Below are 18,107 nucleotides of genomic sequence, written 5' to 3'. Positions count from 1 at the left end.
AATAATAGAAAGGGTAGAAAATAATGAATTAAATCAAAAAAATTAAATTTAAAAAAAAAAAAAAAAAAAAAAAAAAAAGAAAAGAAAAGAGTACAGTGAGACTTTCCCCACTTTACACCGTTGTTTACTTGTTTTCACTGTATCTTGGCAGAGTGTTAAAATTTGCAAACTTGATATGATTCTATATTCCAGCGATGTTAAAATGTAAAATTTAGGAAGGAAAAATTTAAAATTAGACAGACTGCTGCTGCCTTTTTAAAAGTTTTGAGGGTAAGATTTTTTACTTTACTTGTGCTTTTTTCAGGCCAAGATTATCTCCATCCCAATATAATAGTATTTCATCAAGTGCTCATGCTGACTAAAAATGTTAGCTTCATAGATATTGACATAATAATGCGAAAATAATTACTAAGAATAGAGAGAAATTACTGATTAGACAACCCCCCACCCCCTTCAAACAGCATCTGAAGTGAGTGTGAAGAGGGTGTGAAAAAGCATCTGATAAACTTAAAGAATGTAGTACCCGCATTTATACTTCCAACCAAATTTTTTGTGACAAATATGAAAAGTACAGATTAAAACCCTGTTTCACCTCTTTCAAAATATTCAAGTGCACTTAAAGACAAAATTAAATCTTACCTCTCCAAAATCTTCGGCTAATCTCATGAGGAACAAAAGTTGATAGTGGTTAATTTGAACGCTAACCAAACTAGATACGCACGCCATTGCATGAATATCAGCTATCCGGTCTTCAGAACTACTGCTGACCGGACCATTTTGAGGAAGAAGAGATTTGGTATGCACCCATAAAGTTACCGGTACAGCATCTAGGAAAGGCACAGGTTTGTTCACTCCAATTGCTCGAACACCGTAGAAGTCGCCCCAAACAGGGTCTAACCTCACACACCTGAAACAAATATTTTGCATTCGTTCAGGAATCTGTTTAATGGACTCAAAATCTATGAAATCAAAAATTTGTACTCTATTTAATTCATCCATGTGTCAACATATCTGCACCTTCTGGCCAAAGAATACAAGCACTATAGGATGTTTCAAAATTTCTGTCACTGTCTGTCTTTATTTTTTTCCAGAGAAATTGTTCAACGAGAATGTCTGAAAATTTTACTGAGTTTTTTTGTGCTGCCAGTAAAATTCAGTGAAATTTTCAAACATATTCAACTGACAATTTCTTGGTAAAAAAATAAAATAGCAGCAGAGATGCTGAAACGTTGCATGGCGTTTGTAATACTTTGGCTGGAAGGTGACGATATCAGGATATAAAAATGTCAGCTTCTTTAATCTGAATTCCGCGACAGAAAAAATGTTTGATAATTTTGATATTTGATTAATATTTTGATTTGGTTACCCTTATCATTACTACTTTTTAACGGAAATGTCTTGACAATGTATCGAAATTGCAAGGCTACCAAACTGAAGTTTGAGAGCCTTTGTATCGAATAAAATTCAATTGACCTCACAAATAATTAAGGTAATTACCACACATCTTTCGCTTCAGTCCACAACAAATCTTGCTTTAAAACTTGGAGGATATCCTCAATTGAATCACTTTTGGTAGCTAATTGGGGTGGCTCTCTAACATTGTCTTTACCTGAAAAAAAATAAACAATGCAATTGAAGAAAATTCTGATGTTTTTAACTTAAAATACAAATTCTTGTTCTCATTCATCCTTGCTGAGAATAAGTTTCCAACGATTTTTGAACCTTCTGTACAAAAAAACAAAGAAGTCAAGAATTTGTAAGGACTATTCATTTTATTCCCAATGCTCCCTGGCTTACTGAAGTCACTGATGTCACGATTCAAGTTCTATACTTACATTCATTTGTACCAAATTGTCATTCGTCACAATTTGATGATGATGATTTCATTTGGATGGCCTTGAAATTTTGCTTCGAGTATTATTTATTTATTTAAAAATATTCACAAAAATGTCAAGGAAATGTACTCGTACTGGTTAGTGTACTTAATAAAATAGAAACATAATCGAAGGTTTTGAAAAGTCATAATGGAGTTATACAATTACATATTTTAACCATCAACACGCCTAAAAGTATAATCTACTTGTGTTTTTAGCAAAACGCAAGATTGCTCAACCCTAACTGCGCACGAGCTTGTGTAAATTATTTTATTTTCAGTACATTAAGAGGTTGCACTGCTTTTCAAAAGACTGATTAAAGAAATATTAGGGTAAAGAAATTTTAATAAACTCACATTCTACATGGTCCAAGAACTTTTCAGTTATTATGTGAAAGTCTGTGGCCGAGGACGGAAAATCTACACCATAGAACAAAGAGCCTAACTGGTACGTGTGAATACACTTGGCAAGATCAGCTCGAGCACTGCCGTAGTCTGGCGAGCGGTTGTTAGTCAGCGAAAGCCGACTAACATGGAAATGCAGTGATTTGGGTCGATCTCGTTGGCCGGACGTTTCTTGCGAACTTTCGAACACCATCTGAAAGCAAAAAAGATTGATAAAAGATTGACTAAAGATATGCAAATTTTTGAAAAGTATGATGAGACTTATCAAGTTCTTTTCTTCCTACTTAAAAGAACAAAAAAAAAAAAAAAACATTTGATGACATCATCAAATGGTCAAAAATTGCGAAAACTTTCTACATCCAGATATACCTGAATGTCATCATAAATAGAACCTTGAAATGACGTCATTAAGAGCTGTTATTGATGGCTGTATTCTGTTGATTCAAAAATTTAAAGAGCCCCTCTCCCACAAATAGAGAAAGGCAGTCCTCTATCAAAAAGGCCTGTTTTGCTGAAATTTTTGTAACATGACTCCACTAGCATCTGAAATCAACTCAAATACTTGCTAAAATCTTTAACGGTTTTAAAAATTTGTTAACAAAGAGATAGAAAGTATAATAGATCACTTCGTTAAATTTACCCTTACACTAAACCAAGAAAAGATCCAACTTACCCTTGCCATGATGGCTTCAACGATGACATCAAAATATATTAAGGCAGCTGCGCTTTCTTGATTTGCGGTTTCAGTCGTCAGTAAGGACTGATGCAGATTCAAGAAAAATGTGTTGAGCCAAATGACTGTTAGTACATCAAAATATACGCAGATCGGGTTGGCGTGGACATAAAACTTTGGAGATGGTACTGTAAATTGTTAAGATAACGACGTATTACTGTACTGAGTTTTAATGACAGTTTAAAATTATTAGGTGGTGTAAAAAAATAAAAATTAAAGAATTTAAATTAATTGATCACGATTCTGATTGATATTTTTTGGCCTGTTCAATTTAGTTTCTCCTGATTTTGAGGAAATGCTGTTTAAAATGCATTTCTGATAGATTATGAATACAAAATTCTAGGAGAAAATAAATAGGTACACTTGCTGAAAGATTTTTTCTGTGATTAAGAGCCAAAGAAATACAACTGACAATGGATCGGTGGCAACCATTTTTTTTTATTCACTTATAAAAGTACAAAGTGGTATAAGCGTCTGGGAATTTTCCCCGATTTTTTTTTACACAATGTGGCAAAGAAACTCTGTTTTGTAATACGCTAAAAGTTGAAACCTTTTGTAATGATATTTTTGGCTGGCTCTGATGACATAGCCAGGTGGGGAGGGACGGCGTTTGTTGATTGGCTGAAATGAGCATCAACTCATCAAGTATAGCCTTGCTACATCAACTCCGCTGACTTTTGATTGGTCGGATTTCGATAAGCTTAGTCTTCCTTTAGAATTGATTTTTTGGACTTAAAAATAAACCATTTAGTTTTTTGACAAAATTTTACAAGAGAAAAACGATACCACAACCCTACTAAAATTGCTTGTCACGACTCCGTTAAAAAAATATAAGGAGATACTTCAACCCCCTCTACACCAATAAAAGAGGGAAGTAAAATAAAACTTACAAGGAAATGCAATATCACCAGGATAGTAGAAGTACGTGAATTCTACATGTACAGTCGCCATCTCAGCAGGGAACTTGTGAAACTCTTTGTCACCTAAAAAGAAATGAAATAATGTGTCAATAATTGTAATCGTGAGAGCAGAAATGAAAAAACTCAAAACTCAAACACACAGAAGAAAATAAATGCTATAAACCTGAGGGAATTAAGGCATCTAACACACATTCTGTGCAGGAAGACAGCAAAAATTTCAATCGGAGGGACAAATTAATTTAAACAGATATTCATGCACAATTTTAGCAGAGATACCTGCCATTCTAATTGCACTTTTTTCGAACAGATGTCCTTCAATATTCTACTATGCCACTTTTGGATAATTGTGCAACGCTTCTTGTAAACTCGAAAGGGAACAAATATTTTAAACTATTTCTGGGATAACTGAAGCAAATAAAATTGTTCATTACCTCCAAAACAGCCTCCTTTGGTGAAATAATTTTCTACATGGGAAATTATTCGGACGCGTAAAAAAGTGAAAATGCACTACTCAGGAATAAATTTAGGGATTAAAGTGAAACAAACTAGAAACTCGAGAGTGTATTCAGATTTTCTTTGTGGTTAAAGGTACTTATTAAAAACTGAGCTTGGTTCAACAGAATGTTGCTATGCATAAAATTCATAACAATTACAAAAATAAGAAGAACGATTCTGCAGCTGCTGGTAATAGCTCGTTCAGAGAATGCTCAAATTTGTAAGAAGAAAAAAAAAAAAAAAAAAAAAAAGCAATATGTAAGTAACTTTCACTGAGGATTTCATAAAAAATAGCAGTATAAAACATTTATATACCTAGAGCGTATTATGTTTCATTCAAGATACAGTAAAGAGCAACTTTCATTCAAACATCCGATCCCTCTTGTTATAATTCCCCTTATTAAAGCCTAAAATACCTTGTGTTTTTGGGAAATCACAGAAGAACAAGGTAACTTTTTTAAAGAGATGAAAGTTGTTGTCAAGCAACAGATAATTGATCCATATTTGATAGCAAAATCAATGCAAAATGAAAAAAAAAGAAGCTGAAATACATGTTAAAAAATGCAAATATAATGTCTCCAGTTAACACTAAGAAGGGAAAAAAGACATTCCAGTGACACTGAGGATGATCCGTACGCTATATGAGAGAGAAAAATGTATGAGAAAACAAAATACGAGAGATGTCGAGAGCTGTCTATAAATTACGTAAGATACTGTTTCAAATTTTCCACTTCCTCCTCCTCGCAGGCGCAATCACACATGGATGTGTCTCGACACAGCTGGACAACGATGAAAGCTTTCGCTTCGATTTGAAACACTCACTTGTTTTAAATAAATTTAGGGATTAAAGTGAAACAAACTAGAAACTCGAGAGTGTATTCAAATTTTCTTCGTGGTTAAAGGCACTTATTAAAAAAACTGAGCTTGGTTCAACAGAATGTTGCTATGCATAAAATTCATAACAATCACAAAAATAAGAAGAACGATCCTGCAGCTGCTGGTAATAGCTCATTCAGAGAACCCTCAAATTTTCTCCAAAAAAAAGAAAAAAAGAAAAAAAAACAGAAAAAAAAAGAAGAAAAAGAAGAAAAAAAAGAAAAAAAGAAAGAAAAAGAAAAAAAAGAAAAAAAAGAAGAAAAAGAGAAGAAAAAAAGAAGAAAAAAAAGAAAAAAAAGAAAAAAAGAAAAAAAAAGAAAAAAAAGAAAAAAAAAGAAAAAAAGAGAAGAAAAAGAGAAGAAAAAAAAGAAAAAAAAGAAAAAAAAGAGAAAAAAGAAAAAAAAGAAAAAAAAGAAAAAAAAGAAAAAAAAGAAAAAAAAGAAAAAAAGAAAAAAAGAAAAAAAAGAAAAAAAGAAAAAAAGAAGAAAAAAAGAAAAAAAAGAAAAAAAAGAAAAAAAGAAAAAAAAAGAAAAAAGCTTTCACTTTGATTTGAAACACTCACTTGTTTTTTCAATATGCGTCATTAATCTTTATCCCCGACGCACATCTGACACAGCTAACTTATCACAACTGCGACTGCGATATATATGGAAACACTTCTTCCTGTGTTTTACGTAATGAATAGATCGCCCCTCATGGAGAGGAAACATGAGAATACAACCAACCTAATGCTGTTTAAAGCAAACTACCGCTGATAGAATCCGAGGAGGAGTAAAAAAAATGAGCCTTAGAAGTTGATAGAATGAGAAAGAAAAACCTAGAACTCGTGGATACTGAATCTATAAAATGTCTTTTTATTCGTTGAAAGAAGGATACATTTCTAATTTCTTCGTGATGAAAACTAAATGTTAAAATTCAGCTTTGCTCTGGATCTAAAAGCAAGAATGTAGAGGGTTCATGCTTGAAACAATAAAAGGGAAACTATTCTAGCAAACTTCATAATCAACGCTCAAGGGCAATACCTGGTATCCCTTTTGAAGTCCTTCTACGGTGACCTTAGAAAATGAGAAAGAAAATCATCATTTTACATTGCACCCAACTAATTGTAAAAATTATTTAGATTGGAGGGGCACAAGAAAAGAAAATGCTAACTTGACTTGGGGGATAAAAAAATAAAAATAAAGACGTAAATTTGTGGGACCCTTGGAAAACTGAGGGACTTACCATGAGAGTTACCTTTTTTGTCCAATCAAACCAAGGAAGGTAATGAATACAATTTGGTAGAAGGAGTTACTATAAGAATATCTATGAGAACCCCAGTGCAGGAATAAATATAATTGGTTTTTTGTGATAAAAAAATAAATGGACCACGAATTATCTTGAATTCAATACTTATTTTTCACCCAAAAACTGAGAGAAAATTATGGATGGATCATTTTCTTCTAAGATACTGCCGACAATTACATTGATATAGTAAATGGTGTAACATTACCAAAACAAAAACAACAGACATTGGCCCAAATTTTTGTACGTAAATGTGGCTGGTCTATTGCTACTGATATAAGTTTTCCAAAGATTGATACTCGATTAGGATAAAAAATTACGATTTCTCTTAGGCACTAAAATTGAACAGTGTCAAGGAACAACCTTCTAAAATAGCACAATCCTAACCAAGAAACTTACCTTCAACTTATGATTTGAATTACATCTACACCGAGGAAAATTTTATTAGTTAAAAGTGTAAAGTGTAATGGTAAAAAATAATTTAATGTAATAGGTATTGATTGGCTCAAAAATTATATTGGAGTGATTGGATTAGACACTGTAAAATCAGTTATGATTCACCAACCTTTAATGAAAGCCTGGGAAACGGAATTGGATCTTCGTTTGAACGGAACTTTGTGAACATTAAAATCTGCGATTCGAAGGATGATGCATGTTGTCATCAATTTGGCAAACTGGTCTTTGAGGTAAGCCTTAATTTTACTATTGCTTGAAGTTGGAACTTTGTTGATGTCACCACTTATGAGGCCCTGTAAAACAATGACAACATTGGCTTTAAAAAACTTAAAAGTGATTGACACTTACTTTTCTTTTTCGCCCGATGAATTTTTTCCTCGGTTGTCACTCTTACACAATGGCCATTTCGACTCCAGTAGGAGTCATCATCAGGTGCTTAAAACTAAGAACGAAAATAAAATAAAAACCGAAGCTAAAAAATTGTTGACGTTAGATTCACGTATTATCTCCGGCGACGCGTCGCGATACTAGTCAGTGGGATATCTCGCCGGTGATCAGCTGACTGTGTTGCGTCACGAAGGAGGGCGGGGGGGACGATCACTGGTGCCACCTGTTGCTCGATTTGTGAATTAAGTAGCTGTTCCTTAGGTGTTTTCATTATTTCGATTTGTTCTAATACATTTAATTTCCGGCCTTTCTGACATACTTTTTCTAGTTTCGCATAACAATTTTCCAGTTTATGGTCAGTGTCGATTATATGATCCCCGAACGATGACTGACCTCTCCTTTTTAGTATGGCACAGTCAACGTGTTCCTTCAGCCTTGTTGCCACACTCCTTCCTGTTTGGCCTACATATATTTTCCCACAGTTACATTCTATTTTGTACACTCCGCTTGCTTCCAATTTTCCACATTTCTCTTTTGTATTGATCAAAATTCTGCCCAAATTTCTCTGGTTGCCGTAGGTTACTTTTACGCTTTTGTCCTTCTCTATTATTCCCTTCACTCTCTCTGATATTTTCTCGATATATGGTATTGAGATCCATTTTTCGGTCCCTTTTGTTTTTATTTTCCCATATATCATCCTGTCTCTTTTCTCTTGTTGTTTGCGATGTAGTAGATGAAAAATGTCACGTTTCTGATATCCGTTGTTAGTGGCAATGTTCAAGATAGTTGTTAGCTCCCTCTCATATTCCTCCTTTTCAAGTGGTATAGTTGTTAGTCTGTTAAGCATGCTATGGAACCCTGCCATTTTCTGGGGCCAGGGGTGGTACGAGTTATTAGGTATTATTGCATCTGTGAAGCATTGTTTCCTATAAATTCCAAACTTTATCTTTCTGTTTTCTACTCGTATGGTAAGGTCCAGGAAATTCAGAGTTTTCCCACCCACTTCCAATTTGAATCTGAGGTTGGGGTGTAAATCATTTATCTCATTATGAAAAATGGACAGTTCTCGATCTGTGCCCAGCCAAACTGCAAAAATATCATCCATATATCTGAAATAACATAGAATTTTCGAGGCCCATTTATTGGATGTACATATTCTGTGGTCATATTTATCCATGAAAATGTCGGCCATAATGGGGGATATAGGCCCTCCCATTGGTAACCCTTTATTCATCTTATAGGATTTCCCATTGTACTTGAAGTAATTATTCAAAGTGGTGAACTCTAAAAGCGTTGTGAATTCCATGATTTCACCTTTTGAGAGGGATGAGTGGTCCTTCAGAATGGTTTTCATCCTCATATTGGTTTCCTCTACATCTACATTTGTGTATAAGTTATCCACATCAAGTGAGATCAATTTAGCATTTAGGGGAATCTCTATGTTCTCAAGTTTTTCAGCCAGTTCCCCTGAGTTTTTGACTGCGTATTGGGGTTTCCATGTGACATGTCTCCTAAAGGTTTTAATTAGCCTTCGTGACGCAACACAGTCAGCTGATCACCGGCGAGATATCCCACTGACTAGTATCGCGACGCGTCGCCGGAGATAATACGTGAATCTAACGTCAACAATTTTTTAGCTTCGGTTTTTATTTTATTTTTGTTCTTAGTTTTAAGCACCTGATGATGACTCCTACTGGAGTCGAAATGGCCATTGTGTAAGAGTGACAACCGAGGAAAAAATTCATCGGGCGAAAAAGAAAAGTAAGTGTCAATCACGTTAGTTCCCGATTAAGAAACAAAGGATTAGTAAACTTAAAAGTATTCCACCACATAATCCGATTCAACATATTTTTGACAAACCTATGAAGACATGTATAGTACAGCGTATTTATTTTTCAGAGTATGGCTTGGAAATCAGAATGGATTGACTGAAATCGCAGCTTTAAGCTCTAAATTTTTGCAAAAAACTCTATGAAAATTAAACTAGATAATTGTACTTCACTTTGTAATTAGGAGCTATAATTTCTGGCTCATCTGTAAAAATACCTACATGCAGAGGGAAACTACAGGTACGAACGTTATTTCTAGACTGACAAGGGGAACTTCCCAAGCTGCCGCCTCCGATCGGGCTGAAAAAATTCGTACGAACTCTTTGGATGAATTTATTTGACCCGTATTTTTTTGTTTTTTCCAATGCCCCCCAGAAACACCCCAAAAAAATTCCGGAAAGTTTTGCTTTGAGCGCTTGAGTCTATATACGCAGTATAGCAGCAACCTCTTATCATTAAGTGGTGGTTTTGCGGTAGCGCGCTCGCCCAGTGACTCGGCGGGCCCGGGTTCGATTCCCGGGTGCCGCGCCAAATTTTTACGACCGAATTTTTACGACCGAATTTTATATTCTCACACATTTTCACATCGATTCCCATTTGATACATTAGAACTTAAAACATCAATTAATTTACAACCATCAACGATCAATAACTTCTTCAATTTGAAGTGTAGATTTTTTTTTGGGAGGGGGGGAGGGGTCACGAGGGGCGCACGATATTCTCGCCAATCACTGTACTTTCACATTAGCAGACGACCCGCTCCGCCCCCTCACATCGACATATTTCTCCCGATCACCCGTATGCGTCATGATTTTTCCCATCATTATCCAGAAAATGATAATGAAAAATTACTTCGAACATTCAGATTAAAAATGCTACAATTTTTCATTATCATTTTCTGGATAATGATGGGAAAAATCATGACGCATACGGGTGATCGGGAGAAATATGTCGATGTGAGGGGGCGGAGCGGGTCGTCTGCTAATGTGAAAGTACAGTGATTGGCGAGAATATCGCGCGCGTGACTCCTCCCCCCCTCACAAAAAAAAAATCTACACTTCAAATTGAAGAAGTTATTGATCGTTGATGGTTGTATATTAATTGATGTTTTAAGTTCTAATGTATCAAATGGGAATCGATGTGAAAATGTGTGAGAATATAAAATTCGGTCGTAAAAATTTGGCGCGGTACCCGGGAATCGAACCCGGGCCCGCCGGGTCACTGGGCGAGCGCGCTACCGCAGAACCACCACTTAACGAGACGTGCATGCTGCTATACTGCGTATATAGACTCAAGTGCTCAAAGCAAAACTTTCCGGAATTTTTTTGGGGTGTTTCTGGGGGGCATTGGAAAAAACAAAAAAATACGGGTCAAATAAATTCATCCAAAGAGTTCGTACGAATTTTTTCAGCCCGATCGGAGGCGGCAGCTTGGGAAGTTCCCCTTGTGAGCCAAAAATTGTAGTTCCTGATAGCAAAATATAGTCCAATTGAGGCAAAAAAATCAAGGTTCTACAGACTACATTTAAGAAGTTTTCATTTTTCAGATGATCAAAAACTGAATTTTTATATTGCACATGTGTAACTGAGCCAATACTTAGTGTGTTTTAGTTATTTTGAAGATAAAAAACAAGAAACAATGACTTTTTGACTTGAATACTGACATTATGATGAATAAAAAAGATCTAGCATTCAATTTTTGGCAAATTGTATCTTGAGATACGCTTTTCTCAATAAGATTAATAAATCAATGCTGTACAACTCTCATCAGCCGTAATACCTTCAAGTACAGAAGAAAATCATAAAAAAAAAAAAAAAAAATTATTCAACAGCAAAGGGAGTGCTTGATCGAAGTTCATGCAAAGAGACAGTTACAAACCGGCGGGATGTTATTTGATGTTCTCTCTAACGGGGAATGATGATTTTTGGGCGATTCGATGATGTCTAACAAAGCGGATTTGAAACCAGTCAAAGCTGAGTTGAGCCACTGAGTATGAGGCGAGTCCCCTTCATTGTATTTTGGCCAATGTTTCCGGTCACCGACAGCCAAATGGTACGGATAAAAATCCACCTTGAAACCAATGAGGTTGACTTGCAGCGAGCCTCCTCCTTTCAGATCTGGATGACTAAGGCCATCTGAAAAAAGCGATTACCATCATTTCATTAGAGACATTGATATCTTGGTTAGTAGTCAATCTCAGCAATTTTCGTCGCTAAATTGTGTTCTAGATGACATTTTGAAGGGGTAACACATATCGTCACCTTTCAGCCAAAGTATCACAAGCGCCATGCGACGTTTCAAAATTTCCACCGCCATTTTGCTTTTATACAGAGACATTGTTCATAGACGCTGTCGGAAAATTTCACTGAATTTTCTTTGTGTTACCGATAAAATTCAGTGAAATTTTCAGACAGATTCAACCAACAAAATCTCTGTAAAAAAATAAAATGGCGGCGGAAATTTTGAAAAGACCGAATGGCGCTTGTGATACTTTGGCCGGCAGGTGACGATATCAAAATGCTCAAGTTCATACCATATGTAGAGATCTATTATCATATTTTAAAATTTTTTTGAAAAATTGAGATTTCTTACGTAAATATTTTTAGAGTTTTGCCATTAAAACAGCCGATATCGGTTATGATGCAAGTAATTTGAACAATAAATTACTGTTTTTTAACACTATGCACTGCTTTTGGAATTCAGAGCTAAAAATGACAGTGAGAAAATGATTTTCCCCGTTTTAACTCCTTAGAGTGTCGACCAAATAAATTACCCGTTTTTAATCTACAAGTGTCCACCAAATAAATTCAAACATTTTTAGGATAAGACAGAAGCTCTGCTATCTTCAATCTTGGATTTCAGAGCTGAAATGAAGAAAGCTGATCGTCTGTTGCAATCTTTTGACTTGTTTAACGAGGGGTATGTTACTATTCAAACCCTCATTTTTTTAGTTTCTTAATGCATAGCTAATCAGGGTGTCTACTAAAACAGGCGGCTTAAAAATTAGTACTTTTACAGTACTTTTTCAGTACATTTCCGAGAAATTCAGTACCTCCTCAACGGAAAAATTCAGTACTTTTTCAGTACCTCCATTTGATGAAATTCGAAAAATTTCAACAATTTGAATTCTCTCTCAACAAAAATGAAACATTTCGGACCCTCTAACGGAATTTCCGCGCTTTTTCAGTACTTCCGGACCGTCCTTAAAAAGTCAGTGCTATTTCCGAACTTTCCAGAAATTCCAGACTTGTAGACACCCTGCTAATGAATGAACATAGTATGTTTGATAAAAGAAACACACAAATGTACCAGATTTCAAGCAAAATTTTATAAAACAGAAATTCTGGCTCTGTTAAAAAAAGAAGGCAAAGATAGAGATGAGACTGAAACGCAATTGCTGAAAATTTGAAATTCCCAAAGTGTTGGAGATGAAAATCTTGTTGGAGATGAAAATGTCGAAGTTCTTTGCAATGCACATTTGGAGCACAGAATAAATAAATGCAAACCTGGATCGTCACTCAGATGGAAGTCAATATTGTTTGACAGAAAATGGTAGGAGGTTTCGATCACATCATGCCTGGCGAAATACATCGACTTGGTGTTAGAGGTAGTGTCCACTCTTGCCTGTTGAGCAAGTTGGGCCCGGTATTCTGGTAACTCCTAGATTGAAAGATGGTAAAAAACAGATTAATGGTAGAATTAAGGAATATGAGTATCAAAGGTTTCATTGCGTGTTATTACTTGACAATATACAAAATATTGTCAAGAAATGTTGGTTGGAATTTTTCTTTTAAAAAAAGAGAGAGAATTTTGTAAATACTATTTTTTGGATGATTATACATATTACATGTGAGGGGCTTGGAGGACAAGGAGCATGAGTGCAGTTTTTGCTACTTCAAGAAATACGCATTTGAAGTTCCGAAATTACATGAAACCTTATGGCGGAGAGAAAAAACTAACTTTTTCATGCTCAAAAATTGGAATTTGGGAGCAAATTTTTCACAGAATGTGCATTACGACTAGTTCCACTTGATATCATCAACATCTTAATTTTTTCAAAAACTGCACTTAAGCGCCTTGTCCTCCAAGCCCCTCATATAATCTGAAATTTAATTTTTAATTTTAATTATTTTAATTTAAGTTGATTTCATTCATGGAGGTAGACACAAGACATATTCTTGTAGTAGTTACATTACTTTTAAATAAAATTTTTATAAAAAAAAAAAATTGTAAAGTAGGTTTTCAAATAAGCTAAAAAATTCAATTTAATACAACTTCCCATATTGTTTCTACCTTACTAAGATAGAGAGTTGTGAAGCCACACAACGTTTGATCTTCCCCGCTTTTTCTTGGCTGCGGTTTTAATTTACCAAGAAATTGAACCTGCACCTTTTTATGTCACACTTTCCGTGTACTAACTTTTTTTTTTTCATACAATATATCTGAAAAAGTAACTTTCTTAAGTTCTTTCCTTCTTTGAAAGTAATTTTTGAACTAAAAAAAAGGCTTTAATTCTGGGGTGAAGTTTATATCTTTCTTGCAATGCACAAAAGGACATCAAGGTTACTGGGTGAAAATTAGAACAGGCTTGAAAATATCAGATGATGCCATCAAAATAATGCTTATGAGAATTTTAAGATAAAAATGGCATAAGGAGACATAAAATTGTATATTGACAAGCTTACTTCAAGTTTACGAGCGGCTGTTTTTTTCCTTGTCACTTCAGATGATTTCTGTATTAATCCTGACAGAGAATCTAAAAAGTGGAGCGCAGCTTTCAGTTGAGAGTCTGTCAATACCCAGAGAGCAGTGTCTAAATTTAAAACTAGCCTAGAGCCCACTACAAAACAATCTGAAAAAGAAAGTGACAGATTAAAAACGTACTTAAAGGCAATCTGTATGATGATTACAGAAAATTTGGTCGATCTACTTCGATATTTTTACAAACCAAAACTCGCACTAAAATTCATCTAGCAAGTAAGAGAAGTTTTTTAAAAAACTTCAAAACAGGAGAGAAAAGCTTACGCAGGAAAGAAACACGGATACTTTCTTTTTTCATCCTTCCCGCTGTTTAATCTTAAGCACTATACATAAAATTATTTAAAAAATAATTCTTCCCATTCAAGCTGAAAAATGACTATGAAACGAACGTGCAGTTTCACTTGTTAGGTCAAAGTCAAATCTGATTCTTTTCTTCCTCTTTTTTTTTCCTTTGACAATTGGACCGCGTTTATCAAAAAGGACCCAAGCCGCATCTGCTAATGCCAGATTTAGCTGGACAATTTAATTTTTTATGAGAGAACATTTGTGAGAATTTCTTTGAAAATTTTAAGGATTTTGCTTTGTGCAATGCAGAAAATTCACTGAAATTTGCACAAAAAACCGCACAACCATTTTCATGTAAAAAATAAAATTGCCCAGTTAAATTTTGCAATAGCTGATGTGGCTTGGTTCCTTCCTATTTAATGCTGTCCAAACGAGGTCAATTTTTAACAGTATATCTTATAAACTATGAATTTCCTAACTTTACCTCAAAATAGCGCACTTTTCTGAAAAGATCTACGGTGCTTTCTTAAATTACGTTTGATTCTTTCTTCTTTACCAACTTAACATCTTAATCTTGACATTTATTCCATTCCAACATTCGACGATTAAGTGGCTTTACACTACGGCACGCACTGCGATATCTGTTAAAAAGAAGTATGGAGATCAAGACTTACCGGCCAATCTTTTCTTGATTGTTATTCTACAGGAGGCTTTGTCAGTGATCAGTCTTAGTGGAGGGAGGTCTTTTTCTGTGATGGATTTTGCTTCAATTCGGACATTTTGCCATTGAAGCTCTTTGAATATTAGTATTTGCCCTCTATCCACATCTTTCAGTCTTGTTTTTTGCAGGTCATCTTTTTTCCATTCTGGTGTCTTCGATTCAACTAAAATTTTCAACATCTGAAAATAAAAATGACAAACACCATAGTTTTCACGAATATTTTTATAGGTATTCTTAGGGGTAGTCGTTGGGATTCGACTGTGAAACCACACTGAGACCCTGCGGACAAGAATTCTCGTCTTTAAACTTCAAAAATCTAATAACTTTTGGAGACTGGTCTTTACTCCAACATACTAAAGGCTAAGGCACACAAAATTTCAAGCTGAATAGTTGTGAAAAAAGCAAATAAAGGTAAAAAAGAAACTAAAAGAAGTTATTTTTGCATGGTTTCCCATTCCTAACCTAAGTTGGGGGGAGCAGGGTGTGAAAATCTAACTCAGGAGTCAAAGGGTTCAGAACTAATCCAGAAACTGATCAAACTGCCGGTCAGACTTGATCATGGAGATCCCAACCAAAATAAATTTTGACTTGTTCCCTATATTTTTTGATTCCACAAGTTGGAGGGAGGCAAATTTCAGAAAAACAGCTGCAGATTTCGAAAATTATAAAAAATTTTTCCCTTTTTCAAGTCTTCAAAGGCCATTACTTGCCTTTGGCATTTAGGGATGACAAGCTGTTATCGGTCCAGCGAGCCGATTATTGAAATTGAGAGACAAAGCTATAGACAAAGACGAAAAAAGGGATTTGGAGGGATCCTATTGGTGGAAGCGGGTGGTGGCAATGGACATAGAGGTAGGTTATGGACTAACTAACGGCAACCGACAAGAAACCTGACAGTTAGTCCATCATTTTCTTCCTTAGTCTATAAGAACCAATCATATTAACCAATAGGATTGCTCTACACTCCCTATGTCTTCTTTGTCTATCGCTTTGTCGATCAGTTTCAATAATCGGCCCGCAGGGCAGAATAAGTGTCAATACACTTTGGCTTTTATCACTTTACAAAGTTACCTTGAAAACTACACACAAAATAAAAAGATGCAATGACTTTGAGTCTGCATGCCTACAACTTCTTCCCACATCCCAAAAATCAGCATCTAAAAAAATATTGCACCTCATTATAAAGATCTCCGATTAGATGGAAACCATTTTCTGACACCAAGTCAGGAATTCCCTGTCAAAAATTCGCTTGCATTCGTTATTTTGAAACGAAAAAAAGAAGTCTTTAAAAAACTGTGGCCACCTAAAGCAAAAGCAATGGAAATCGGTAAAATATACTCACAGTGACAGAAGCAACAAAGGCGGGACTACGAAAAATAATTTCCGTGGTATTGACAGCAATAGATATGCCATCGATGACTTTGTGAATGAAACTATATTTGCCAGGGGCCTGCATGTAACTGGAGAGGCCTTGCACAGAGGCTGAGCGTAGTTCTTCGCAGGTTTCGATTTCTATTGTAACCTGATCGAGCGTCTGAAAAATAAGGGAAAATGAGAGCTCAGTAAAATAATAATTGATAGCCAACAGTTAAAAAGATAATCACTACAGCCTTTAATTTAGAAGTACCTAATAGACATCCTTCAAAAAAAGAGAACTGGTGGTTCATGCAGGCTCAAAAACAAAAATTTTGCTGGTGCTCCTGATAAATGTAAACTATTCAGTGCGTATAATCACGAATTACGCACTTTTGTTGGTTTTTTATGGATTTAAAATTTTCTTTTCACCATCTACATTCAGCTTTTAGAATGCAATTATTCAGCCAGCTTACAGACTTTGATGACATCTTCCAATAAGGTTTTGTTTATCCCAGAAGGAATTTCAAGCATATTGGAGTAAGATTTGTCAGATTCTGCATAATTAAAGCACACTCAAGTATCTGCCTGAACCATGTTGATAATTATTCTCAAAAGTGACGATTCCAGAAGAGACGATTCTTCCTCAGCATTAAGAATGATTGAACCGTAATTTTTTTATTGTGAAACTAGAAAAGAGAAACAGGTAGATTTTGCAATTTGCAACATTTTAAATTTACTGTTACATTTTGCAGTCATCATGAAGAAAAAATCAAACTGTTTACTGACTGGGAACCCTAGAACAGTGACTTATTATTACCCATTATGATTGAGAGTTTTCTCTAAAAATTCTGAGTTTTCTCCAACGTTAATTTTTCTGGGAGGAGAAAATTAACATCAGTAGAAACTTTAAATGACGTACTGCGAAAAGGATGCAGGTTTCTCATCAGTAATGCACTTTTACTTTGAGAATAAGTAATGAAACTTGACATTGGCAAAAACTGAGAAGGAGACTTACCAAATGAATGGGAACACTCTTGAGTTTCGTCCATTGAACTGAGAAAGCTACTGAATTACACCACGCATTGGTTAGCTTCATCCAAACTGGTAATTCTAGAAGTTCTGTCAACACATTCTCATCCAACTCCAAACATTTCAACGTACCCTCGCCTTTAAACGTGTCCAAGTGAATATTGTTGGCCGACAAGTTTTTGGTGAACCTGAGGAAGGAAAAACGGGAGCGCAAGTTATTATTTCTGGTTTACTAATGTACATCCTTATAATCCCTTAAGTGGTGATCGCATTCGTTGTCCTGTTGCGGCTTCAATAGCTTTAACAGAAATCTAAACTATGACATGATTAGATGCGATGGTAAACAGACTTCCATTTCCCTGCCAAAACCAGTTGACAACATGTCGTCACCTTCCAGGCAAAGTATCACAAGCGCCATGCGACGTTTAAAAGTTTCCGCCACCATTTTATTTCTTTACTGAGAAATTGTTGGTTGAATCTGTTTGGAAATTTCACTAAATTTTATCGGCAGCACAAAGAAAATTCAGTGAAATTTTCGGACAGCTTCGTTGAACAATTTCTCTGTAAAAAAATAGAATGGCGGCGGAAATTTTTAAACGTCGCGTGGCGCTTGTGATACTTTGCCTGGAAGGTGATGATGTAACAAAACAGCACTGTTTAGGCTGCGCATCAAGTTTTGACTACCCTTTTTTGGTCG

At 35.3% G+C, this 18,107-nt stretch overlaps 1 protein-coding gene across 2 annotated transcripts in view; it reads right to left on the bottom strand.

The window, feature by feature from the left end:
* Nucleotides 1-18,107, bottom strand: part of LOC109034211 (bridge-like lipid transfer protein family member 3B) — a 36,408-nt gene that overhangs the window by 17,466 nt on the left and 835 nt on the right. The window contains exons 2-14 of one of the 2 annotated variants that reach the window (XM_072303988.1): nucleotides 17,397-17,598; nucleotides 16,368-16,559; nucleotides 14,979-15,204; nucleotides 13,944-14,110; nucleotides 12,765-12,918; nucleotides 11,137-11,393; nucleotides 7,152-7,335; nucleotides 6,325-6,357; nucleotides 3,902-3,994; nucleotides 2,952-3,139; nucleotides 2,231-2,471; nucleotides 1,498-1,609; nucleotides 640-907 (exon numbers count right to left, since the gene is read on the bottom strand). In XM_072303988.1, the coding sequence (XP_072160089.1) occupies nucleotides 640-907; nucleotides 1,498-1,609; nucleotides 2,231-2,471; nucleotides 2,952-3,139; nucleotides 3,902-3,994; nucleotides 6,325-6,357; nucleotides 7,152-7,335; nucleotides 11,137-11,393; nucleotides 12,765-12,918; nucleotides 13,944-14,110; nucleotides 14,979-15,204; nucleotides 16,368-16,559; nucleotides 17,397-17,598 (2,317 nt within the window). The remainder of the gene's footprint in view (nucleotides 1-639; nucleotides 908-1,497; nucleotides 1,610-2,230; nucleotides 2,472-2,951; nucleotides 3,140-3,901; nucleotides 3,995-6,324; nucleotides 6,358-7,151; nucleotides 7,336-11,136; nucleotides 11,394-12,764; nucleotides 12,919-13,943; nucleotides 14,111-14,978; nucleotides 15,205-16,367; nucleotides 16,560-17,396; nucleotides 17,599-18,107) is intronic. The other variant, XM_072303989.1, reaches the window with a different exon arrangement.

The sequence above is a fragment of the Bemisia tabaci genome, chromosome 9, assembly GCF_918797505.1.
Source record: "Bemisia tabaci chromosome 9, PGI_BMITA_v3".
NCBI classification, from domain to species: Eukaryota; Metazoa; Arthropoda; class Insecta; order Hemiptera; family Aleyrodidae; genus Bemisia; species Bemisia tabaci.
The sequence above is the reverse complement of the archived record's forward strand: the minus strand, read 5'-3'. Positions and strand labels throughout refer to the sequence as shown.